We start from the raw sequence: 25,520 nt of genomic DNA on the forward strand, positions 1-25,520 counted from the left end.
TGTGCCCAAGTCTTTTGTGGGGATGTGTGTTTTCAGTCATAAATCCTTTAACAAGCCCTTTCACCAGAGGGAGAATCAGCCACTTTTGTGGGCGAGCCCTGGACCGGTTTCCAATAATAGGCCCCATCAATAGGGTCACCAATGTCTGTCTGTTATCCCCTTTCTTCCCAATCTTAGCCCAGATTGTGGGATATGGGGAGAACTTTACTGCACCAGTGAACCCACCAGTAAAGATTAAACATATTGAGATAAACAACGCACCAAACTCATTGGCAAAGTTCATTGTATCCCTCACATAATTGCTCTACGAACCAGAAAGTCTGTAGCCAACATAACCACTGCCTGCTGTATGATGGTTGTGGTGTTGAAAAGAAGAGAGCAAAAAGCCCTTGCCCAGTCAATCTGCCGTGTGGAGAAAATTTCTTCCTGACGCCAAATGTGGCAGTTATTGATATGCTGATGACCCATCCCATGACCTCTACTTATTGTTAGATGCAGAGCTTTGCATCTGGGGACATTCTGATTTAAGTAAAAGTCTTTTTATTGTACAGATGGAGTTAGCAGTGGCCCCACTCTGCAGGCGAGTGTCTGATCTAGGAAAGTCTTATAGGCTGTTGAGGTCATTCAGGTGAGTTACAATCACAGTATCTCTAGCAATTGGTAATGTGGTCAAATAATATTATTAAATTAATTTCCTACTTCTTGTTGCTTGTGATTCTAATTAAAAACCTTCTGGCAACTTCACATGCAAATTAGCAACAAATTAGTGTTTTTCCTTTTAATTTTTATTCATACTGTAACTACAATTTGGTGAATTTTGTCATGCTAATGTCAGCTAAATTGTACCTTCTTGGATTGTATTTGATGTTAGTTCTTATGATAATGAACTGTATAGTTAGACCGAGGGTTTTCATAGAAATATAAAACTTGCATTCCAATGTTGGGAGATTGTTTGTTTGTTTGTTTGTTTAATTAAAATAATACGCTTCTTGTACAAATGATCACCTGCCAAATTCTGCATTACAAAGCAATGATGCAAAGTGGCAAAAAACAAATGAGATGCACAGGCAGAAATAATTCTCTCTCTAAAAGGCCTAGCACAGTGTTGGCACTCTATAAATAATAATATTCTAAGATGTATCTTTTTCCTTTCTTTCATGATTATATTGTGTAACTTGTGTTTTTTCCAGACCACTGCTGTTCCAGACTAGTGAGCATATTGCCAATAGTCCAGCTGTGGGAGATATTATTCCATTCAGCATTATTCTTCAGTTCTTATTTACAAGATCACCACCTGAATTAAAATCACCATTTCAGGTAACTAGGTCAAGCCATCTTCCTTTTTGAAATATTCCATTAATAGATTAACTCTGCCATACATCAGTTCCTCCTCTCTAATTAGCTTTTGTTTGAACCCACATTCAGGATACAGTTTATTGGTTCTGTTTTTATTAGTTTGTGGCGAAGGTGCTCAGGTCACTCGTTTTATATTTTCGTTAGTTTGCAGAAGTAAAAAAAACCAAAAAAACCAGTCATCCTGCAGATAAGATATACTGAAGTGGGCTCACAAATTTTTTTTATTCTCCCAGATGAATGTATGAGTTTTCCTGGTGTTCATTTTAAAGCTGATAATTCATAACTTCAAATATGCCCATGAAAAGGGTTTTATTGTTTTCTTTTATGTTGTTAAATTCTTCCAGTCTACTGTTCAGTGGAGATGGAGAAAAAACTCCCTCTAAGAATTCTAAGTGAATCTACATCTTTGTGTCATCTAAAATTTCTTAGATGAGAGCCAGTTTATTTTTATTGCTGATTAGCAGTTGTGATAGTGATGAACCAGCTTCACTTTAATTTAGTTTACCTTTGTGTCTGACAATTGTGCATATTTCTTTGACATTATAGCAAATATCTTTTATATACTAGTGTTTAATGGGTCCATATTTCTGTGTATCAGAGAGCAGAGTGGTCCATTGCCCGTTATTCCCAATGGCTTGATGACCATCCATCTGAAAAGGACAGACTCGTTCTCATAAGGTAAAAACAATTATCCTCCTGTTTGAATGTGAAGCAGTATTTTAGCTGAAAAAACAGGATTGCTCTTGTGAAGTAAGATGTGAGCTATAGGGGCTTTGTTCCAAAGAGTGTCATTTTCTGCCCATCTTTAGAGGTGAGCTGCAAAGGGTTTCCCCCAAAAAAACCACCCCAAAAGACTCCTTAGTTAAATTTTAAAAGAGGGAAAATGCACACAAAGTGGTTCAGGAATGTAGTAATCACTACATTTTCACAAAATTACCTCCTTAATATCCTGAGAAATCTAGATTCCAGCCTTCCTGCTTCCGATGCTAGAAGCAAGTGACATCACAGCCATAAACAAAGGGAATTAAAATAGGTGTTCAGAATGGAAAACTTTTGTTTATGACAGTTGTGGTATCATTCATTCTGCTAGAGAAATCAAGAAGTCAGCAGTGGTTATGGACTTTTTCCTGATTTAGAATCTTAGAAAAGAGTTTTGCGGTTTTTTTCAAAACCTGCAGTTGACCTTTAAGAAATGTAATAGAGAAATTCAACAGTGGTGCATAGCTAAGGAGCTACATATTTGTGATTATTCTATAAACTTGCTTCTACTTATTGATCATCACTTGATCAATTATCAGTTATCCAACATGCTAACAAAATCTACAAGTCATAAGTCCTGTGACCTCTCCCTGACTTGTTTTCACCTATTATTATAGACTATATAATTGACTATATGGGGAAGCAGTGAAACTGATTCTGTACAAAATGCTGTCCAAAAAGTGCACAAAGAAAACATATTGGAAAAACAGAGAAGAGTATTTTTCAGTCTCCAACCTTTTTCGGTTCCAATAATTTTAAAAGTTACGTGCAGCAATGGTAGTTAAAACACATTCAGACAAAACTGTACCTTTCAAGTGATGAGTCCCTTGTAGCAGATATTTTCAGAACTCTAATAGTACTCGGAAATAACTCTTTCTTGACAAGACCATGCAAATGATTGACCATGTGACCTTCGTAGTATCTAAGCCTTGGGTCCTTTTGGAACACTGAAGTCATCATAAAATGCTACACAGAGGCAAAGGTTAACATTTGATTTGTTTACATTGCATATGACATGCTTACAAAGGCCTGACAGTGGCACTGCAGCCTGTGCTCTGGAGGATGGGAGGGGAAGTGCTGCAGTTTGAGGCCCTGCAGAACTTCAAATGCAGGTAGAATCCCTCATGGGGATTCAAGGGATGCATTATGGAGTGGCAGGTCTGTTGAGCTGGCCCTTTGTGCTACACCACCTCTACTGCTTCGATGTGAAGGGATAGTGGGGCTATGGCCGTGCCTTTCCCTGCCTCCTTTTGGGAGTGTCATACTGCTGTTGGTGCTAGCCAGGACAATGCTCCCACCCCTGCACTAGGGTGCCTAGCCCCTGCAGGAAATCCTCTTGCAGGGCTGCTCACAATCTAGTCCAATCTGATTAGGAAGCAACATTGTGACTGTGTACTTATGTGCGTGTACATTCCGATCATCTGCTGAAATTATAATAGCTGGCATTTACATTTCAGCCAGCAATATTTTTGTTGAAAAGAAATACTTATCTACCTGTCCTTTTAAACAGAAATTAAAATATACAGTCAATAGAAGTCTGCTGTAAATATTTATACTGTAAATATAATGATAGCATACATACGAGAATGGCTGGTTGATGTATTTTACCACAGATTTATTTCATAAGCATCTGTGAGTTATTGTCATGCGGTGGCTCACATACAATTGGAATTAGAATTTGGAAGTTCATGTACAACTATTAAACTGTTCTCCTTTTCTTCTGTGTTACACCTTATGGTATTTGAACCTGTTGCATTTAGAATACATAATTGCTAAGTGACTCTGTCTGCATCGTTTCTCTCAATGTGCAGCGGCAGTCAGAAACGCTAACAGAATGTTAGGAACCATGAGGAAAAGGATAGATAATAAGACAAAATATCATAATGCCACTATATAAATCCATGGTACACCCAAACCTTGAATACTGCATGCAGTTCTGGTCGCCTTGTCTCAAAAAAGTTATATTAGAATTGTACCGGGTACAGAGAAGGGCAAAAAATATGATTAAGAGCATGGAACAGCTTCTGTATGAAGAGAGATTAAAAAGATTGGACTTTTCAGCTTGGAAAAGAGACAACAAAGGGGGGGTATGATAGAGGTTTATAAAATCATGAATGGTGTGGAGAAAGTGAATAAAGAAGTGTTATTTACTCCTTCATATAACACAAGAACATGGGGTCACCAAATGAAATTAATATGCAGCAGGTTTATAGCAAACAAAAGGAAGTACTGCTTCACACAACTCATAGTCAACCTGTGGAACTTGTTGCCAGGGAACTATAACAGGGTTCAAAAAATAACTAGTAAGTTGTTGGAGGATAGATCCGTCAATGGCTATTGGCCAAGAAGGTCAGAGATGCAACCCCATGCTCTGAGTGTCCCTAACAGTCTCTGATTGCCAGAAGCTGGGCGTGGACCACAAGGAATGGATCACTTGATGATTGCCTGTTCTCTTCATTCCCTTTGGGGCACCTGGCATTGGCCACTATCGGAAGACAGGATACTGGGCTAGATGGACCACTGGTCTGACCCAGTATGGCCTTCTTATATGTTTGTATTCAACACCTAAAATAAATATGCAAAATATGTCTCTTCACGTCTTAAATAGAGGAGTCTTTTGAAGGTCACACATTGGCTGATTTGAATATAATAATGCAGTTTGGCTAAAAAAATTAGGTTTTCTTATATCTAAAATCATGAAATCTTGAAGATAGCTTGTAATTCTACAGCACTCCCTCCAGTGCTGAAGCATTATGGGGTGATCATCATCACTTAGGGTGAAATCTCAGACCCATTTAAGTCAATGATGAAATTCCTATTGACCTAATTGAGGCTGGGATTTTATGTATAGATGGGATTTTCAAAAGCATCTAGGGCAGTTTTTCTCAAACTGGGGTCCGCAAGGGTACTCCAGGGTCCGCGAGCCCAGCTGATTAACTCCTCCACCTCCCTCCCTCCATTCCTCCCTCTTGCTCCCAGTGCCTCCTGCATGCTGAGGAACAGCTGTTCTGCAGTGTGCAGGAGGGCGGGGGGAGGAGTGGGGATGGGGTGTGCTGGGGGGGGGGGCAGAAAAAGGTGGGGAAGAAGAGGGGCAGGAATAGGTGGGGTGGGGTCTTGGGGGAAGGGGTGGAGTGGGGGCAGGGCCTGGGGCTGAGCAGGGGTTTGTGCACTTGGGGTCCGCAAACTTTTTAAAATCAAAATGGGGGTCCTCAGGTTGCTAAAGTTTGAGAACAACTGGTCTAGGGAAATTAGGAGAACAAATGTCATTGAAAATCAACAGGACTTTGTGCTCATAAGTCCCTTCAGGCAACTTTGAAAATCCCACCCTTAAACGACAATGCAATTAAACATTATAAAAACAGAGCAAAATATAAACAAGTAAATGTATCATCATAAAAGTATCAGGGGAAGAGCAATCAAGACAAAAACTACTCTGAGAAAATGCTGGTTTTCTTTTAAATGGGGAAGATAGGTGCCCAGGATGAGCAAGCTACCTACCAAAAGTACCAGCCCAAAACATGATTCCCCGCTGATCCATAGAGTGAAAGTGGGGCCCTACAGGGAAGATGATAATATTATACTGTCACCAGCCAGGGCAAAGCTTTTGGAGGAGGTTCCTCTCCATTAAGGGCTTTTAAAGTCAACAGAACCTGCTTAAAACTAGTCTGCCCCTTTCTTTGCAACCAACAGAAAGAACACAAGGCAGTTGACCATGGCTACGGAAGCCTGTGGCCAGGCTTGCTATTGCATTTTGTTCCAGCTATAAGTATGGTAGAAGCCCTACTAAGATCTGAACTATGTGATGACATTTAACCGTATCTGAACAGTATTTCAGTAATTGTGCTAACTAACTTTGTGCTGATAGTAGTTTTTCCTTGTCTGCATTTACGGCTAAACCACCTTCAGGCCTGGTTTAGCTAACGGGATTGTTGAAACCATATTAAGCCATGGTTAAATTTCATATTGTAGACTAGGCCTAAGAAGAATTAAAACAGTTGAATTTTGTAATCCCAAAGGCATGTATTAGTGTTGCAGATTATCAGTGAGTAATTGTTTTTAGAAGAATTTGTAGTCCTTTTGCTTTGTAATGTAGAATTTATTGTATAATATTACTTGTGGGAAATTAATTCTGGTGCATCTTTACAAATGGTACATTTGCTACCATTTCAATTTGTAATGACTGCAGCTGCTCTAGAGATCTGCTTTTTAAATATTACTGTAGTAGGGTTATCAGGTTCCTCACAGCTTGTTATCAAATCCTTAGTTCCTTCTGTTCACTATGGAGTGACTAAACACTTTAAACGCTGCACAATGTGAGTATGGCCAACTGGTAGCTATTAATGAACTATTTTTGTATATTCCTTCTTGTTTGTCTTCCTATGGCCTGGGGTAATTCCTGGGGACTGAGTTATTGGAATTAAATTTGTATTTTGTAAACTAGTTGATCCACATACTTTTATTACAGTTTAAAAATTAAACCCCTTCCTTCTCAGCAAGGTTTCCTATTACTTAATAAAGTATCAAGTCAGATCCAGTTCCTGTAGATCTTCCATTGACTTTAATGGAAGTTAAATTAAGCCTGTTGTAGACTCTGAACTGCTGCAGTCATGGGTCAAATTCTGATTCCACTTACACTGTGTAAACCTATTAACTCCACTGAAGCCAATGCAATCACACAAAGTATAATTACACTGGTGTAATAGAGATCAAAATCTGGCCCAGTATATTAAACCAAGCGTTCTGAAACATTTTCATAGTGTGCACTATATCTTAATAGAGAAATTTTCTCAAGGATGACCTCCTTCCTGTTAGCACTGGCAAAGATCAGTTTGTGAACCTTAGTATTAGATTATTCACGAAACTGAGTTACAAGCTTAATTTGGTCCACCCTGGTAGTAAGTGCAAAAGTATGACCAGTCCAAAAGGTTGTATTGTGTTGCAGGCACTGGTTTTCCTATTCGTGCACGAATTCTTTAAATTTCCAGCTAAGTCAGACAAAGCTAGCCAGCCAATCAGATTGCTGACTGACTGGCCCTGATTTGCCGATAAGTGTACGGTATAAAAAACAAAAGCAAAGCACCCAACCAACACAAGCTTGTTCACAAAAATACTTTGATATAAGTTATTTTTTGGTTGGCAGAACTATAGCCCAATTATTTGAGCTAATCATTTTGCAATCTTCAATAAAATAGAGTCCTCTTCCTACTATTTTGTGTTTACATAGAATAGCTTTTGTAATATTTTGATTAAATAGTTGGAGCCATACTGGTGTATTTTTATGGCATAATAGTCTATTTTCCATAGATATCTCCTCTTTGCCTTATAGTTTACATAGCACTCTCTCTTAACAAAATAATAACAATAATACTTACTTGTAAAGCAATTCATGGCCCTGATCCTGTAATCTGATCTTTCATGCTGATCCGTGTGCCTTTATGGTGCCATGTACATTATTATTAGCATTATTTGTATTACCAGAGTATTTAGGAACCCCAGTCACTGACCATGAGTCCGTTGTGCTTGGCACTGGACAAACACAGAACAAACAGATAGTCTCTGCACCAGGGATCTTACAGTCTGAGTAAGGGTCTGTCTGAGTGAATCAGATGGCAGGATTGAGACCTTAGTATTCAAAGTATATAAACATTAACAAATTAATTCACAGTCCATTTTATTGATATATACTGAGATTCCTTTAAGGGACAGTATCCAGATCATAGTTTTGTTAATTATTTTAATTTAGATATAAATCTTCAGGTTTTGAAAGAATGTTTTATAAAAAACGATCTAGACTTATATAATCCACTTGTCCTGAATTCCAAGAAAGCTGATGTTTTTGAGCAAGCAAGTGAAGTAATTTAGTAAGTGCTTTAAAATCCTCTTCTCTTCTTCTTTATGTGGGAGGGCATCTTAAACCTAGATTTTTTTCCTTACATCTGATGGCATTTTTCATGAAACATTAATATATGCAGAGCATCCCTCCAACCGTCTTTCTGTAGCCTTCTCTTACAAATGTGATCTGTAATGTGTATCACGTCTGATTTTTTGAAATGGAAAAAGAATTAATGAACGGATTTTTTGTCCTTTATTAGATTTGAAGATGCTGAGTATAGGGCAATATTGGGTCTAATCCCTTAGAGACCAGGTTGTGTAGATTATATAAACAGGGTTTCTTCCCATTTCTTAAACATTTAGAAGATACACGTAAGTGACATATTTCTATATGAATATGATCCTGTTTCTGTTTCAGTGCTGCCTGCTACATGATATTCATTTAGCCCATAAAGCATCTAATTCTTTGACTGCTCCTTATTTACAAGTATCTTTACAACATATGCTGTAGGAATAAATTAATCTACTATTCCTGGTACAGAATTGTCATGGTAAAATGATGCATCACTGTTTAACTTTTTTGTGCCACATAGTCTTAACTAGTTTTTGTAAGTTAGGACTGGTGTAAGTTATATAATGTGATGACATGACCTGTCTCATAATACTATAAATAAAACTAGAGATTTAGACAGGAAGGAACCTCTCGTTTGGTAGCATAAGTTAAACATTTTGTAAGAAGTTACACAATTTTGTGCTCTCAGCAAGCTAAGGGCGAAATCTGAGAGCGTTCTTCCATGACTGAATTCACTGTGCGCCATGCACCTTACCATCATTATCCATATTACCGGAGGACCCATCGCTGGATGTCATGGTGCCCAGAGGCTACAGTTATAATTACATAATTTCCTTCAAGAAGGAGGAACAAAGCTGCCACCCCAAGTTTAGTTCCTAAGTTAAAAATTGCGGTGGCCCACAGGATAAACCATCCTGGTTTTTTAACTGTATGCATCTTCAGGTAACCTCTGGGGCAAGGAGAAATGTTGGTGTTTTTGTCCAGGCTCCAAACATCACCTCCATTTTTCTCTCCCTGCCAACACTCTATCTGTTATGGGGATTGTAGGAGATGATAACTTGAGTTGTCCTCTGCACAAAGGAACTCCAGTATCTTGGGCTAAGCAAACTCAGAGACCTAATGCTAATGGGTTCAGATGCCATAGTGATGGGTTCAGTATAAGAACATGAACAAAATAAAATAAAATAAAATCTCACCCACTCTACAGTTATTACTGCGTTAACAGGAAGCACCCTCTATTTTACATGAATATTTTGTGTTTCATTCTTCTGAAGTGTGTTTTTCCCTCATCACCTCTGGGCCTTTGAACACCCCTGCTTCTCATGTCGCATGTGCATCCACTGCCCCAAACACACAGCTCCTTAAGCATCAGGGAGTAGCCGTGTTAGTCTGTATCCACAAAAACAATGTGGAGTCTGGTGGCACCTTAAAGACTAACAGATTGATTTGGGCTTCTCTCACTCCCACCAAAGGTCATTTTTAACAAACGCATAGTTATTTTAACAACTCCCTCCTCCTCCTCCCTCCTATTTCCCTCCTCCCTGCCTCTCCTACTTCTCCGCATGGCATTTAAAATCTGAATGGGGACAACACTGGACTCTTCCCAATCAGCGCTGCAACTATTGAAACTTATGTGTGTAGAGGGGGTCAACAGGTCACACTGGAAGTGCTGTTCAGAGATGCAGCCAGCAGCAGCTTTCTCGCTGCCTCTTCATTGTTCTCAAACCCAGTGCCAGCCACATGTGGAAGCAGCAGCCCTGTGTGATCCTCCTTGTGCACTTGTTGTAGGCGGTGGGTGTTGTAGGCTGGTCATTCTGTGGCGCACCAGTGGAGAGAGTGGGAATGAGGGCTGAGGCTGCGTAGAATGTTCAGGAAGTTGACCAAGTCCCAGCAGTCACTGTTAGTTTGGATCAAGAAGTGGAATAATTTGATCACCGGCTAACATGCCTGCAGCCTGCTTTCTGATTGGGAAGAGGGCTCGCTCTTCCTGTACTAGCACATGAGAGCATAGACGTTCTGGGAGGAGAGTCTGAGTGGCTGTTCAGAAGGTGTTGGTATGTAGTGACTCATTAGTATATGGTTACAAAAATGGAACACGCAGCATGTTGTGTAAAAGCGTATGAGCACCTCAGGGAGTTCTACTGCGCTTGCTCACCGGCAGTTCTCTGGTCGTTTGACAGCTCTTAATACAACCAAGTTATATGAGTCTCAGATACACTCTTAACACCCTTTTAACATAGCCTCAGTCTTGGGTGCTGTGCTCCTGTGCATGACCAGGAAAGGAACTTTCCCAAACTTAGACCATTGGTTCCAGTAGGGGCGGCTTGTGCCAGCCCTGCAGTGGGATGAAAGCACTGCCTGGTACTCCAGCCACCATTTCCTTCTTATCTGTGTTCTGTAGAGGAGCTACCCCAGGTAGCTGTGGAGACTGACTACCCCAGGCTCCATGGTTACTCAGTTCAGTGCCTCATTTGCTCTCTCTATGTTCCACTCAGGCTGTCCTTTTACTGTGTGGTGCTTTCTTCTCCTCTATCTCCTCCCTCAAAAAGGTGTAATCTACTGAGGACCATGGCACCAGCCACATTAACTTCCATTGATCACCTCTACAATGCCTTATATGATGCTAAGTTCCCAGAACTGGGTCTATCCTACTAATCCACAAATCTCTGTGGCAGCCCCAGAGACAGTGCCAGGCTGGGTCATACACCGATGGAGAATTTCAGAGGATGGTGCGTTGGGGTGTTTTAGTACATCCTGGCCAAAGAGCATGCCATGCTGCTTTTGAACGTAGTGAGCGACTGGAGGAGTGCCAGGTCTCTCAGAGATAATGACATTGCTCATGAAGTCGAACCACTGTATGTTCAGGAATTGATGCTGATGGTGCATATTGAATCCCGCTAGCCTCTCCAAGGTGCCTGTAAGAGAGTCCGGGTTTCTGACAGGTATAGCAGTACTGGTAGTACGCAGTTTCGGTAGATCCTGAATGTTGTATCAGCACAGAAACTTTTTTGTGTCCATAAGTGAGGCACAGACTTCATGCAGGAGGCAGCAAGACCTATTCGTCGGAGGACATCTGGTTTGCTGCAACTGTTTGCACTCTGCAGCGTAAGCAGATGAACGCGTCAACACTGTCCATGGGGCTTGACCCACCCTGCGCTGAGGGTGCTGGTGGGCCAGCCCTGATGTTCTGGATCTTGGTCTTCTGCCATGAGACATTCAAGCCCACAGTGCAAGCAGAGTCTTGGAGACCTTGAAGGACAAAACTGAAATTCCATGGCTTCTCCACAAGCAAGGCACCATGGTTTTGTTGGTGGCCACTTCTTGACCAATCTTTATTCCAATGTGTGGAGTGGCAAGTTCTAACATTCAGTCAATAGCTCGATAGAGTAGTTCAGGGATGAGAATGCATCCCTGCCACACACCAGAGGTTGTGTAGAAATGCAGTGAAGGTTGTAAATGAGTGCACACCCTTGTGCTGTTATGGGTGTGAAGATTGTGCACCAGATTTAGCAGAACATCTGGGACACCAACTCCTTTCAGTGCAAGCCAAAGTACTGACCTGTTAACCAAATCAAAAGCTGCTCTGATGTCAGTATATGACATGTGAAGTGGGCAATTAAATTCTCGGTGCAGTTCAGCAGAAGCCAGAGGGTAAGTGAAGCGTCCATTTTCGACTACCCAGCAGTGACACTTGATTGCTGTGGATGGTGATGACTGTTAAGGAGCAACTGCATGCTACCAAGAGGAATGTGAGCAAAGACCTTTAAGAGACTGGTAACCAATGATATCAGCCTGGAGTTGCCACACTTGTACAGGGGCACTGTGATACCATCTCTCCATGCTGAAGGTAGGCTGCCTGAAGCCCACACTTTTAAGAACAGTTGAAACAGGCCAGTGCTGACTGGTTCCAAGGCACCTTTGAGCAGCTTGTGTGGAATACCGTCAGGTCCAGTGGCATGTCCATCCCATAACTTTTGGATGGCCTTTCGTGCTTCCTTTAGTGATGGAAGATCAGTCCCTGGGTCTGCACTTATGTAGCTTGCCAGGTCACATAGCTCTGCACAGCGTTCAGCAGGTGTGTGGTTCAGCAAGCTTTCACAATATGTTTTCCATTGGTCCAGGACTTCATCTGCTGAGGGGCAGGGAGATATGTCTCGTTTCGTGATGGGAATATTAGAAGGCTGCTTATGGCTGCCAGCCAGGTGCATGATAGCTTTGCAGGCAAGACAAAGAATGTTGTGCTGTCGGCCGTCCTCTAGTTCATCGACCAGGGTGTTGATGTAGATCTCATTCATGTTGTACCATGGCCCAGAAAAATCGTTTCCACCATTTACTTCCATGGACATCTCCCCTGCTTATGTGCTTCTTCCTTTTTTTTTTCTAATGTATCAAAGTCCTCTTCAGAAAGCCATGGTTTCTTCAGTGACCATCCAAAGTAGATGGTTTTGGTGGTGGTGCTTGGTATATCATTATGTATACCACTCTAGGTGATTTCCACATTGTGAAGAGAATACTAAGGTCGCGTATGTGATTTTCAGCAGCCTGTGTGTATTTCATGGCTTCAACAGGAAAGACGCTGGTACTGTTGGTAGACCTCTGGCCTGCAAGGAGTTCGAAAATGCAGAAAGAGCTGATCTGTGAGGTACTTTGACCAAACACAAACCTAGCTCGCTAGAAAGTCCCCCTCTTGGAAACCTAGCTCCTTCTGTAAAAGGCTCAGCAACTGAGTACAATACCCTGCTCTGGTCTTTGATGCCTAAATAAAATGAAGTGCTGGACTCTCTCTGCAGCCCAGCAATCCACTTGGCAGGGCTTGAATCTCAAGCCTCTCAGGGGCTATAGTGCTGTGCTCAGATTCTCTTCCTTCCCTCCAGCAAGCTGAAAGTGCAGGACCCTAGGCTTCAGATCAGTCTCCTTCTCTCAATAGTGGTGAATTTTCTGCTTATTGCTGTCAGTAGGGCTCACCCCATGCCCAATTTTTGACCTTCGTTGTGGGAGTTTAGGTTCATTGTTTAGCTTCTGTCTCTCTCTCAGGCGACCTAAGGCGGTATCTGCACAGCAGCTGGGAGGTGTGATTCCCAGCGGGGGTAGACATACGTGTCTCAAGCTAGCTCAAGCAGATCTGGCACCTGAAAATAGCTGTGCTGGGGCTGTGGCATGGGCGGTGGCTCAGGCTGGCTACTCGAGTATCTACCCAGGGGCCAGCACATGCTACCATGGCCACATGACTATTTTTAGGTGCTAGCTCAAGCAAAGCTAGTTGCATGTATGTATATCTACACTGGAAATCACACCTCCCAGCTGCTCTGTAGACATACCCTATATAAGTTAATACCCTGCTCCTGGGTGCTGATTTCCCTCAGGTTTGGTTTTGTGCCTTTCTCTGCAGCACTCTCACTCTCTCAGCATGGGCTTGCTATACTTCCTCTGGCTTGCCTGCCACGGTGCTCCTCTCTTAGCCTGGGCCGGTGGGTCTCCACTACTGCAGCACCATGGAGGTAATTCAGAACCTCTTCTCATCTCTCTGCCTGTTGTCTGCTGCCTGCCTCTGAGAGATAACGGGCTCTCATCCCTGCTCCTTCCTGCATGGGCATACCTCCTGTGAAACTGCATATTCCTGCCTTCTCTGATGCTCGGATTAATCCACTGCCTAAGCACTCTTCTCCCGCTGTGCACCGAGACCCAGCTTCCAACTTGTTGGGGGAGCATCTGACTGTGGAGGTGGCTATTGCATCGTAGGGATGGGGAGAACTTCCCTGGCAGGAAGCTCACATCTGAGCTTTCCTATTTAGACTTTCTGAATTCCTTAGGCAAAGATTTTCAACGAGTGCTGAAGTGGGGCTTCTGAACACGTTTAGACACCCACATAAGTGACCTAATCTATAAAAATGCCACGCATCCAGCAGCTCCCATCAACTTTAAGGGCCTTTATATTTGAAAATGTTGGCTTCAGCCTCTGAGTTGTTGATCTCCTTCAGGGAGCATGTGAGGTGTGTAATTTTGGGAGAGCACCTGAGCTCAGGAAATGTGGCCTTCGTTCCCCAGGATACTGTATCGCATCTCGCACTTTCCAGATGTCTTTGTTATCCCTTAAATCTCCCCTGTATTCTCAGTTTATGAATGTGAGGTATTGAAAACAGTGGTTCCCTTCTTCTATATCAGCTGTCACTGATGCAATTATTATGTAAGGAATATTTCTTTGAATTAGTTTTTGTGACTCTGGTAGAGTTGCTGCTCTCACTGCATTCGTTACACAAGCCATAGTTGGATTTAGCCTTCCTTTCCATTCAGGCCAGAGTCCAACAGAACAGAATCCAGGTTTTCCTAGGGAGGTGGTGAACATTACCCAGCTGCTTTTGTGATCCATCCTTTCTGCTAGCTCAGAGAAAATTCATATACAACATCTATAGCACCTTATAAGTTTCCAAAGCACTGTTCAAACATTGACGAATTTAGCCTCTTGTTACCACTACAAATATGGAAATAGTTTTGTCCCTATTTAGCAGATAGAGAGGCAAAGGCACTCAGGGCTAGAGCCACAAAAGGGACTTAAGTGTTGCAATACCTAATGCCTCATTAAAGAACATTGGGCCAGAGGAAAAAAATGACACTGTAGGCAAGTAGTTAGCGCCCCCACCTGGGATGTGGGAGATTCAGGTTCAAGCCCTATTAGTTATACAAAATGGAACAGCTTTAGCAGGAGAGATCCCACCTCAGAACACCAGGGATAAAACTTTTTTGGTATCTGTTAATTATGAAAACAGCTCCTTCAGTTTCTACCCCACAGTTGTCTTGTTATGCTAAACTCCCTAATTTTTCAGCTCCCAGTTACGAACATTTCTTCCAAGGAAAATCAGTCAGGACAGGACAACGGTGATGTTTTTGGCTCTTATGAACATGGTGGTGATTCTATCTTGGTCTCCCTGAAATTCCCAAACTCCTTTCTCAGGAACTGGTGTTTCACTTTCAACCTTGCCTCAAGTTCATACTGTGTAAATAGCAGTGAATGCATTAGTGTATTTTCCATCACATCACACCACACAAGACAATTTCAGTGTTACACTGTATTACTGTAGTTGCTTATATGCTCACTGCTCATGCCAATTCAGGCACCCTGGTATTGCAAGTTGCTATGTGTTATACATATAACTCATATAATGATTCACATAACAATGCTTTTATATATACATTGATTTTCACATTCTATGTACATGCAAAGTTCTGACTCAAGTCACATGTTCAACTCTTAGTGGAGAGCATCTCTGCAGAGTTTGTCATCTACCTGGTTAGATTACATAAGAACAGCCAGACTGGGTCACACCAAAGGTCCATCTAGCCCCATATCCTGTCCTCCGACAGTGGCCAATGCCAGGTGCCCCAAGGGGAATGAACAGAACAGGTAATCATAAAGTGATCCATCCCCTGTCGCCCATTCTCAGCTTCTGGCAAACAGAGGCTAGGGACACAATCCCAGCCCACCCTGGCTACTAGTCATTAATGGACCTATTCTCCGTGAACTTATCTAGTTCTTTTTTGAACCCTGTTATACTTTTGGCCTTCACAACATCCTCCGGCAAACAGTTCTACAGATTGACTGTGCGTTGTGTGAAGAAATACTTCCTTTTGTTTTAAACCTGCTGCCTATTAATTTCATTTGGTGACCCCTAGCTCTTGTGTTATGAGGAGGAGTAAATAACACTTCCTTATTTACTTTCTCTGTACCAATAGAATTTAAAGCTAGAAGGGCTTTAATATGATTATCTAGTCTGACCTCCTGCATAACCAGGTTGTAGAATTTCACCAAGCAATTCCTGCATCCAGTCCTTGACTTCTGGTTAATTTAGAGCATCTCTTTTAGAAAGACATCCTCTTTTGATTGAAAGACGTCAAAGGATGGAGAATCTACCACATCCCTGGATAATTTGTTCCAATGGTTAATTGCCTTCATCGTTTTATTTCTACCCTGAATGTGTCACTTCAGCTTCCAACTATTGGATCACATTATGCCTTTGCTCAGTTAAGGAGCCCTCTACTTTCAGAAATGTCAGTACTAGGGCCGTTAAGCAATTAAAAAAATTAATTGCAATTAATCATGTGATTTAAAAAATTAATAGTGATTTATTGCATGATTAATCTCGCAGTTAAACAATAGAATACCATTTATTTAAATGTTTTTAATGTTTTCTACGTTTTCAAATATATTGATTTCAATTACAATGTAAAATACAAAGGGTAGTGCTCACTTTATATTTTGATTACAAATATGTAACAAAAAACCCTACATTTGTAAGTTGCATTTGCATGATAAAGAGATTGCTACTCCAGTACTTGTATGAGGTGAATTGAAAAATACTATTTCCTTTATCATTTTTACAGTGCAAATATTTGTAATAAAAAATAATATAAAGTGAGCACTGTACACTTTGTATCTGTACAGTTGTAATTGCAATCGATATATATAATAAATTTAAATTGGTATTCTATTGTTTAACAGTGTGATTAATTTTTAAAATTGCGATTAATTTTTTTGAGTTAATCGCGTGAGTTCCTGCGATTAATCGACATCCCAGGTCAGTACTTATAGGATGTGAAGCCTTCTACCCCCTCAACATCACGATCAGCGACACTAAAAGTGGGCTGTGAAACCATTATAGCCCATTTTAGTCCTCAGTAGGATTTCCCTCTTGTTCAATACGATTCCTCTCCCTTTGAGCCTTTAGATAAGTTCCCTCTAAAATGGATCACCCTAAAGGATGCTATGAGTGTAGTGACTTCGGCTATGAGGCTTGAGGAACTACGTTTCCCCATCCTCCTCAGAGCTTCTCTCCCTCCTCCCCGACAAATAGTGGTTCTATCTTTTAGACTTTATTACAAGTGAACAAGCAATTCCATTATCAGTGAGCCTATTTTTCTCTCAGTCTCTTGCCCTGCCCCAGCTGTTTCAGAATAGAAAGCTGTATTCCTTGGGAAGTAAGTGCATTCTAAAAAAATTTTGTTATTCTAATTATTTGTTTTGAGGGATGCTATAAAGAAAATACAGCTGCTAAGCCTGTTCTCCAAGAGATGAATAAAGGAGGTTGTTGCCTAGTTTACAAACAGGCCAGCCTTCCTCATCCCCTGAGGCAGTTGTATTTCTTGGGAAATGAGGGCAAAGCCATTTGCTTCTGAAATAAGGCAGCCAAGCACTCATTCATAAAGCTTGACCTGCTGACTGCTCCACTTGCCTTTGGGCAGAATTTTGCTAATAGCACTATCAAGTAAAGTGTTCATGCTGTAATCAACTGGCCTGGAGTTTATTCCTACTAAATCAGAGAAAAGAAATGTATAACAAGGGAAAATTATTTACTAGTAACTGTTTGTCATGTCCTCTTCCCTAATCCACCCTCTGAGGAAGGGGACTGCTGGTTATTTTTCTAAGTTTTTCTACCTTTTTGCTATGGTAAAGTCTAACGGAAAGGGAAGATCAGACTGGAGCTTAGAGGGAAATTCTCAACTTTATTGCTTAGCGGATAGTTGGCAGTATTGTGCCATCTGTCTCTCTTGGGGAATAGAAAAGGAGGAGTCTGACAGTAAGTTGTATTATTGGTAAATTCTTAACTAAGTAGTGTTAATTTTCTTGTCTAACAGTAAAAATCAAAATCTATTTTATTTTAAAAACTAGGGGATGCCATTTAATATTAATAAACCGCCTTTGATAACTCAAGCACACAGGACCCAATTCTGTCATCAGAGATGCTCTAATTCAACCACATTATTGGGTGATAACTATGGCTTGTGTTGGTCAGGTCAGACTACATAAATCATAATGGTCTCTTCTGACCTTAATCTATATACTTACCCTGGCAACATGCATGACTGCTGTATAAGAAAAATCCAGTAGAAATGCACACGTACAGTGAAAATGTGTTATTCTGGTTAGTAAGAGCAGTATTTCCCAAAAGGTGGAGCAGAGAGGAGCCACCTACAGCCCTCTCGGTTTTCTTCTAGAGTCTTTCATTAAAAAGAAAAAGTTAACTGTTCTGGTTGTGAAAAACACATTCATTCACTTCATGCCTGCCTGAGGTGACAGATAGCCGGAGGCAATCACTGGGAGGCAGAAATGGCCACTAACTTTGAAAGGAGATGAAGTAGATCTTCACAAAATGGGTGTGGGAGGATGAGACTGAAGATACATAAATGAAAATGTCTATCACACAGTACTGGAGGATTGGTTGTGACTAATTTCCTGAGTTTTGAGAGGGGAGGGGCTTAGTTTCCAACAGTTTGGGAAAAACATTGGTTGAGGGAGAGAGCAGAGGAGATTGTTCAGTGTTTAGGCAGTCAAGTACCTTTTTTACTATGCTCAGTTCTAGCTTGCAAATCTACTCTGAATCCCGCTATCTAGCTCAGGGGTGGGCAAACCTTTTGTCCTGACGGCCCCACGGGGGTTCCGAAACTGTATGGCGGGCCAGTTAGGGAAGGCTGTGCCTCCCCAAACAGCCTGGCCCCTCCCCCCTGACTGCCCCCCTCAGAACCTCTGACACATCCAACCCCCCTGCTCCTTGTCCTCTGACCGCCCTCCCGGAACCCCCCGTCCCCTATCCACACTGCTGCCCCCTGACAGGACGCCCATGCCTATCCAACCCCCCCCCCCCCCCCCGGTTCCCTGTCCCCTGACTGCCACCGGGAGCCCTGCCCCTTATCCAACCTCCCCGCCCCCTTACCATGCTGCCCGGCCGGAGCCAGCCACGCCACTGCGCAGTCTAGAGCACCGGGGCAGGCTGGCAGCTCGAGCCCCACCGCCCAGAGTGCTGGCAGCCTGGTGAGCTGAGGCTGCGGGGGAGAGGGGATGGCAGAGGAGGGGCTGGGGGCTAGCCTCCCCAGCCGGGAGCTCAAGGGCTGGACAGGATGGTCCCACGGAGCATAGTTTGCCCACCTCTGGTCAAACTGCACAAATAATTGTTTTCTAATAGACTAATTAATCTAAGTTCTTTACAATGAAAATGATCCTCTAATTTTTTTTTTTTTTTTAACTTAGAGGTGCACTGGAAGCTTATGTTCAGTCGGTAAGAACTAGAGAAGGAAAGGAGTTCGCACCAGTCTATCCCATCATGGTTCAACTGCTGAAGAAAGCCATGTCTACACTTCAGTAACAGCATCCAACCCCCGTGCTACTCAAATTCTATATTGTTAACTGGGCACTGACAGATGAATGCTTATAGGGTTAATATAAATAATTATTTTCAAAAGTGCTATTAGAAAAAGCCCTGTCTAATAAAGGTTCTAACATCTTCTTTTTGTACTCTATATTCCTCAACTTTGTCTAAACAGTAGGAAATGTTTTATTGTAATGGAATAATATAATTTCACACAAAATGATTCTCAGAGACTATTTGCCTAATATTTTCTAATATCCTTTCTGAATTTAAAAGTTAAAAAACAAAAATTAGGACTTTCTCAAATGTTCTGTATGCTTCAGGAAATGAATTCTAATACCTACGCATTTAGCTACTTTCCTGTAAATATGGCACAAAAAAGAGCGTGATTAAGTATTAGTGTTATGCAGAAAGGTAGCTTTTTTTATAATGTTAGAATGAAAGGGTCTAAACTTCAGTAGAGTTAGATCAGTTTATGTCTAACATTCCATGTAAAAAGCACTATTTATCACAAAAAACATTTTAATTTACAAAATAAAGTAGATTTGATTCTTTGCACCATCATTAGCGCTTTAAAGTTGACTTTGAATCTTTTTGCTACAAGTGTAATAAAGAGCATCTATCTTTTGATCTTGAATTCAATATTTAAAATTCAATAAGTGGCTTCCTTATTACAAAGCATCAAACATACTTACAAGATGTGTGCAGTAAAAATATTCTACACATTTGGTTCTTTATGAAAGTACACAAGGCTTTATACAGATTTGCAGTCGTTAAAATGTGTATTTCTGCACACCTGACTTAATGACTAGTCTTCTTTAGTTTATATATTAAAGAAACCACCACCACCAAGTTTTACAAATTTATTTGAAATAATATACAAGAATATAGTGTGCAAAAATCTTAGGGGCAACATCCTGTAGACATGTCATGAACAATTAATTTACAGTTGTGATTCTTAAAAAAGAAACACACTGCGTGTTTAGTAACATGAAAAGCCATGATTGTAAAAGTTTACAGCAAAAGCAGCTGTAATTCTAATGTATCTGGTCTGATTTTAGACAGTTGGAGGAAAAAAGTAAAGTGCAAGTGTTGCACCTACGTAAGTGCAAAGTTTGCCCCCACCATAAACATATATTATGGCAAAATAAAATATAATCATAGAATATGTGGCAGAGGAGACAAAACACAAAGTTAGAAGTACAATGGTGACAATTATCATTTGCAATATTTTCTTGAGATAATGCAATGCTATTAATTCATTTCATCCTGACCCAAGCCATTATTTCCATTGGAAATAATAGCCCACAGTATTGTCAGCTGGTGCAAAAACATCACACCATGGATATAAATTTTACATGTGGCACCCCACTAGGCAACTCTCCTGCTATGGTACACTACACTGTCCACTTACCACAATCTGGTAGCTTGTTGGCATGGGGCAGACTGGGAGTTCACAGGTTGGTACTAATGCTTTTTGCCATTTCAGGAAATCCCAGCTCCCAGAATCATAATTAATTATATGGCTTGTGCAATACATATTAATCAGCAATAGAAATCAATGTATAAACAGCTGTTACATATTTTAAAATTCCCCTTTTTGTACATTTAAAAAAAAACACATTTATACACATCTCCTCTTCTTTTTCCTAATTTACTTAGCACCACAGGATATCCATTTTCAAGCCTATATTACCTGATAGACATATATGAAGTTTGGAAGAAAAATAAGGCAATTTGGTTTAAAATGTTGATAGTTTTAGGTTACTGAATGCTCTATTGTAAAAAGCAAATCCTCACTCATGTTAAATCATTTTCTGACTTGATAATGCCAGCATTTTGTGGTCTCACAAATTCACAACAAATGGTAAGACCTTGATCTTCATAAATCTCTCCAAGTGTCAGCCGTTTTGTAAATATAGTTAACAGTAAAATTCTGATTTAATGTTGTTGTGAGCCCTGTAAAAACAGTAACAAAAGAGAAACCATGTTAGCAATTACAAATCAAAGAGAAATACAGATGCAGAAGTAGTATGAGATGTGAAAAGGATTTATTTACAGAATGTAGAGAAGTACTTGCATTTGCTGATCAAGATGCATGCAAAAATTAACATGCTGACACTTCGGTAGTTGCAAAATGAGCTAACAATTAACTCTGTCCCTAGACTAAGAAGTGAAGCCAAATAATTATTTGGAAAGTTTCTTGAATCAGCTTGTTTGCTCTCTGAACCTCCAGCAAGGTGTAACAATTGACACAAATCACTAGCTACTGCTGCTTTGTCATGGGGGTAGTTCATCCTAGGTATTTCTATGTCTATCACCATTGTATCTACACACGCAAAAAGCATTAAAAGGGAAAATCTAAATACATAGGGGTGTGTTCAAGTTCTCACCCTTGCTGAGGCCAACCCAAGATTGACTGAAAAGTTGCTCACAGTTCCATGCACACAATCCATTTATTTAAATTCAAATACGTAGGAGCAGCTGAGTTTAATTTGGTCCTCATGACCAGCACTATGTACACTAATCTCTCTTACCAGCCCAAGTCGAGAATGGCACAGGCGATCTCACATTGTAATTCCCAAGACCGCATTATTGAGAAAAATTCAGTTACTAAATAGGTTTCAGAGTAGCAGCCGTGTTAGTCTGTATTCGCAAAAAGAAAAGGAGGACTTGTGGCACCTTAGAGACTAACCAATTTATTTGAGCATAAGCTTTCGTGAGCTACAGCTCACTGCATCGGATGCTGTAGCTCACAAAAGCTTATGCTCAAATAAATTGGTTAGTCTCTAAGGTGCCACAAGTCCTCCTTTTCTAGTTACTAAATAGAAGTCTTTAGTTAAACCATAATGGATTACTGCAAGCTTTAACAGAATTACATGAAGTTTTGTTGCCTTATTACACAATTTCTGATTTTAATTCTGCTGTTGTAGATGCTAGAATGACAAATCGCATAGAAAGATACAAGTAGTCAGCCTGGTGATGCCATCTGGGATTTGGTGGTGCTTTGTGCAGCCCAGGGACTGAAGGCTCTAGGTACAGTAGTAAGTGGAGAAGCAACCATGCTCTTGCAGCATTTCTGGCTAAGCCCTAAAGCAACACCTGCATGTGCTCCTGAGAAAGCTGTCCCATTCACGCTCAAAGTCGAAGTCCTTGCAGACTCCATACTCTTTGGAAAAAACTTCTCACTTTTCAGACTAGTGGAATTCATGTTTTGTTTTTTTTTTTTGAAGGAGAAACATGAGAGTGGGTGTCTTCCACCCAATACATAGTCACAGTGTCATCAGCTTTGAAACAGGCCAATTGCCCTATGTCATCCAGTCAGAACAGGCTGTGACAGCAACTCTGCAACAGCAGGTTAAAGGCTATAGAGTAACAAAAGGAAAGTGTGGGCTAGTGCAACAAAGGAGAGCATGAGGTCTACTATACTATGTACTGCAGAAAAAGAAAAACATGGGACTGTGTGAACTTATTTGTAAACTATGTAATGCAGTTGAGCACTGTTTGACAAAACATACTGAATTTGTTCGTTTCCGTTTCCAACAGTCAGGATTTAAACGTTTTTGTTCTTCAGCCAAAGCCTTGGCTTCTAGCGTATACATCCGTCTTTCTTCATTTTTCATTTTCTTCCACCTGTCACCAAGTATCACACTTATGGCTCTGCAAAATAAATGTTTACAGAATGGTCAAGGCAGGAATTTCTTATAAATCCCACAACATTTCTTGTCTCTTGTAAAAGGCTGTCATCAGAAATAAAGTGTTAGATGTGAAAGCACACAAGAACAACAATTTCCTCTTTGCAATGTGTGAGCATGTTTCTGACTGTCCTATGCCTCTTTGAATAGTCACAGGGAAGACCCCAGCTACTGTTAAATAGAAGGGCATATTTTGATATTTAAAAGTAAGTTTGAACATCACGTACTGTAATGTAACAAAGTGGGAAAGTTAAGAGTCTGATTGGTCACCATGCAGGCTATCTCCCTTCATGTACAACCACACAATATTTACAAAATTGTTCTTTCACCTCATTTTAGCACAGTGATTTTGCTATGACTGCAACCAAACAAAAGATTTTGTTTAACGAAAACTCACTAGAAGGGGCTTCCCTGTGGTGAATGGGCTGACCTTCTGGGTAGATGTGTTCAGAGTTCCCCACTATTAGCCTTTGGGTTGGGGGAGGGGGAGCTCAGACTGTTGGGCTCTTGACCAAGTTCTAGAACAGCAGTAAAGGACCATTTGTTATGACTCGCTCCTTGATTATTTCCTAAAGCTTAATGTGAAGGAAAAAAAAACCAACTTCTCTACCTTACACTTAATAGGCCCTATGCCTATTGGACAATATCTCCCTTCATTGTGCCATATTGCGTAACTGTCTCCAAAATGATGGTGATTAGATGTTAATATAAAATACAATTCACAGCCCCACCATTTTAATAAATCCTCTAAATTACAGAGTATGTTTTATTTGTGATTCATGAAAACACTAGATAAGTGATATTCCCCGTCAAATTATCAATGATACACACAGTATCAGTAAAAAAGCTCAGAGTAATCTATGCAGTTTACAGACTCCCTAACAGAATCAGGTAAAGCACAGCAACATCAAGCCCTTCTGGGTAGTTTCACATATGTCTGTTCAGAGGTAGTTCATTCTGCTCCACACCAACAAGGAGACAAACAAACAGTTCTACCACAGCCAGAATCCTATGGGTTACACAGCACCCAGGGAGCAATATGGAAGCTCAATTTAATCCCTACTAATCACTAAGCCTGTACTGTGAGATGCTCTGAAGACTCCTGAGACCAAAGGCTCACACATTAGTCTGTCTCTGGTAAATCCACACAGGTAGGTCAATTTGTATCTTTCAGTGACAGGGTTCATATTTCTGAGTTAAGCTAGCATGGCTAGTTCTACAGGTACATGCACTAGTTTAGTTAAGAGATATTTATGAAACATTCTGTCTCAAGAGATGGTCCAATTGCACCAGAAGCTTCCCCTCTCAGACAGTCCCATTTAGTACTGGTACATCATCAAGTGCTATGGAGCGAGGACAGTGACTCAGCTAAGTGAAGCATCTGTTAAAGGGTGTCACCTTAAGCTACTGGGCTTCCAACAACAGATACTGAAGATCTATATTTTCCCCAATGTATGGGAAGCGTGCTACACACGCTCACTTTAATTAGGGCAAATTGAGCTCGCTGAACCAGTTATTATACACGCCTCAGCCAGACAGAGTTCAAGGAACTAAACCACAGTTTAAAAAAAAAAAGTTATTTCCTGTTTCAAATACTGCCCTCTCCTGCTGCTGAATCTGGAAAATTGATTTACAAATAGTGACCTTGTCATTAAATACAGGTCTAGCTATTAGCCAGTGGGAAAGGGGGTTCAGACCTTCCACTTACACTGCGAAGGCATGAAAATGTGCATAGGTGAGCAGCCTGACACTAGTCATTTTATTACACTGGATGAAACTGCTGCTTACACATATTTAATAACCCAGGCATGACTACTGAATATTAATATTCAACATTAGATGATTACATTACTTGCTTACAGCTTTGGTCTAAGTATACTTGGTCCACCCTTAGCATTGTGGGGGGGTGAGGGGGGGGATAGCCTAGATGACCTGTGGGGGGGGGGGCGGGGAGCCTGCCACCTCTACATTTCTGATTCTAGTACTTTACCACATTTCTCTAAACCAAAGGTTACTGGTATAATGACTATTGTTTTGTCTCTGGCAGTTACCGGACAAGGAGTTATAAACTTGTTAAACCTTCCTAAATAGTTTTTTTAAATGTGTACGGGGCAGACCAAGACACTTGATACCTCCAAGACACAAAGCTGTGCATGCAGGTATTGAACCTATATGGATTTGAGCTTCAGCAATCTGGTGGAAAAGTAAGAGCTTCATGTGCAAGAAGAAATGGAGCATGGCTGCTCACCAACCAGTGATGAAAACTGAAAGTGAAATTGATGAAAAGTCTGGCTAGTGAAGTTCCACGACCTTTTAGGCCTCTTCTAAATTTCTTATACTGCGAGCAGTAACTCAGGCAAAAACCTGTCCAGTTACACCCCTCACTAGACTGCCCTTCCCCACAACCTGTGTTCTCTCACTCATGGCTTTAGAGTGCCTCAGAAAGTATCTGCTGTCCTTTTGAAGTGCTAGTAAGGCATCTGATTATGTAACCAAACAGGTATGGTTACTTACGATGAATTAAGAGGAGGAAGAAATTATTACAGCTCAAAATTTGGGATCTAGCCTGTGTAAAGTCTGCACTAAACAAGCCATTAAATTTGCTTCTGCTACACATTTAAAGTTGTCTGAGCCTAGGTATCGGTTTCCATCAATTATACTAAAGATGTG

General features: G+C 40.9%; 2 protein-coding genes across 5 annotated transcripts in view; one reads left to right on the top strand and one right to left on the bottom strand.

Moving 5' to 3' along the window:
• Window positions 1-19,293, top strand: part of COG5 (component of oligomeric golgi complex 5) — a 309,622-nt gene extending 290,329 nt beyond the window's left edge. For both annotated transcript variants that reach the window (XM_037889131.2, XM_043551539.1), the window contains exons 19-22: window positions 552-628; window positions 1,191-1,317; window positions 1,955-2,034; window positions 19,038-19,293. In XM_037889131.2, coding sequence (XP_037745059.1) covers window positions 552-628; window positions 1,191-1,317; window positions 1,955-2,034; window positions 19,038-19,152 — 399 coding nt within the window. In that variant the 3' untranslated portion in view covers window positions 19,153-19,293. The remainder of the gene's footprint in view (window positions 1-551; window positions 629-1,190; window positions 1,318-1,954; window positions 2,035-19,037) is intronic.
• A 711-nt stretch (window positions 19,294-20,004) lies between these two features.
• Window positions 20,005-25,520, bottom strand: part of HBP1 (HMG-box transcription factor 1) — a 34,161-nt gene continuing 28,645 nt past the window's right edge. For all 3 annotated transcript variants that reach the window (XM_007064658.4, XM_043551560.1, XM_027827034.3), the window contains 2 exons: window positions 22,674-22,815; window positions 20,005-21,114 (listed from right to left, as the gene is read on the bottom strand). In XM_007064658.4, coding sequence (XP_007064720.1) covers window positions 21,097-21,114; window positions 22,674-22,815 — 160 coding nt within the window. In that variant the 3' untranslated portion in view covers window positions 20,005-21,096. The remainder of the gene's footprint in view (window positions 21,115-22,673; window positions 22,816-25,520) is intronic.

The sequence above is a fragment of the Chelonia mydas genome, chromosome 1, assembly GCF_015237465.2.
Source record: "Chelonia mydas isolate rCheMyd1 chromosome 1, rCheMyd1.pri.v2, whole genome shotgun sequence".
Lineage (NCBI taxonomy): Eukaryota > Metazoa > Chordata > Testudines > Cheloniidae > Chelonia > Chelonia mydas.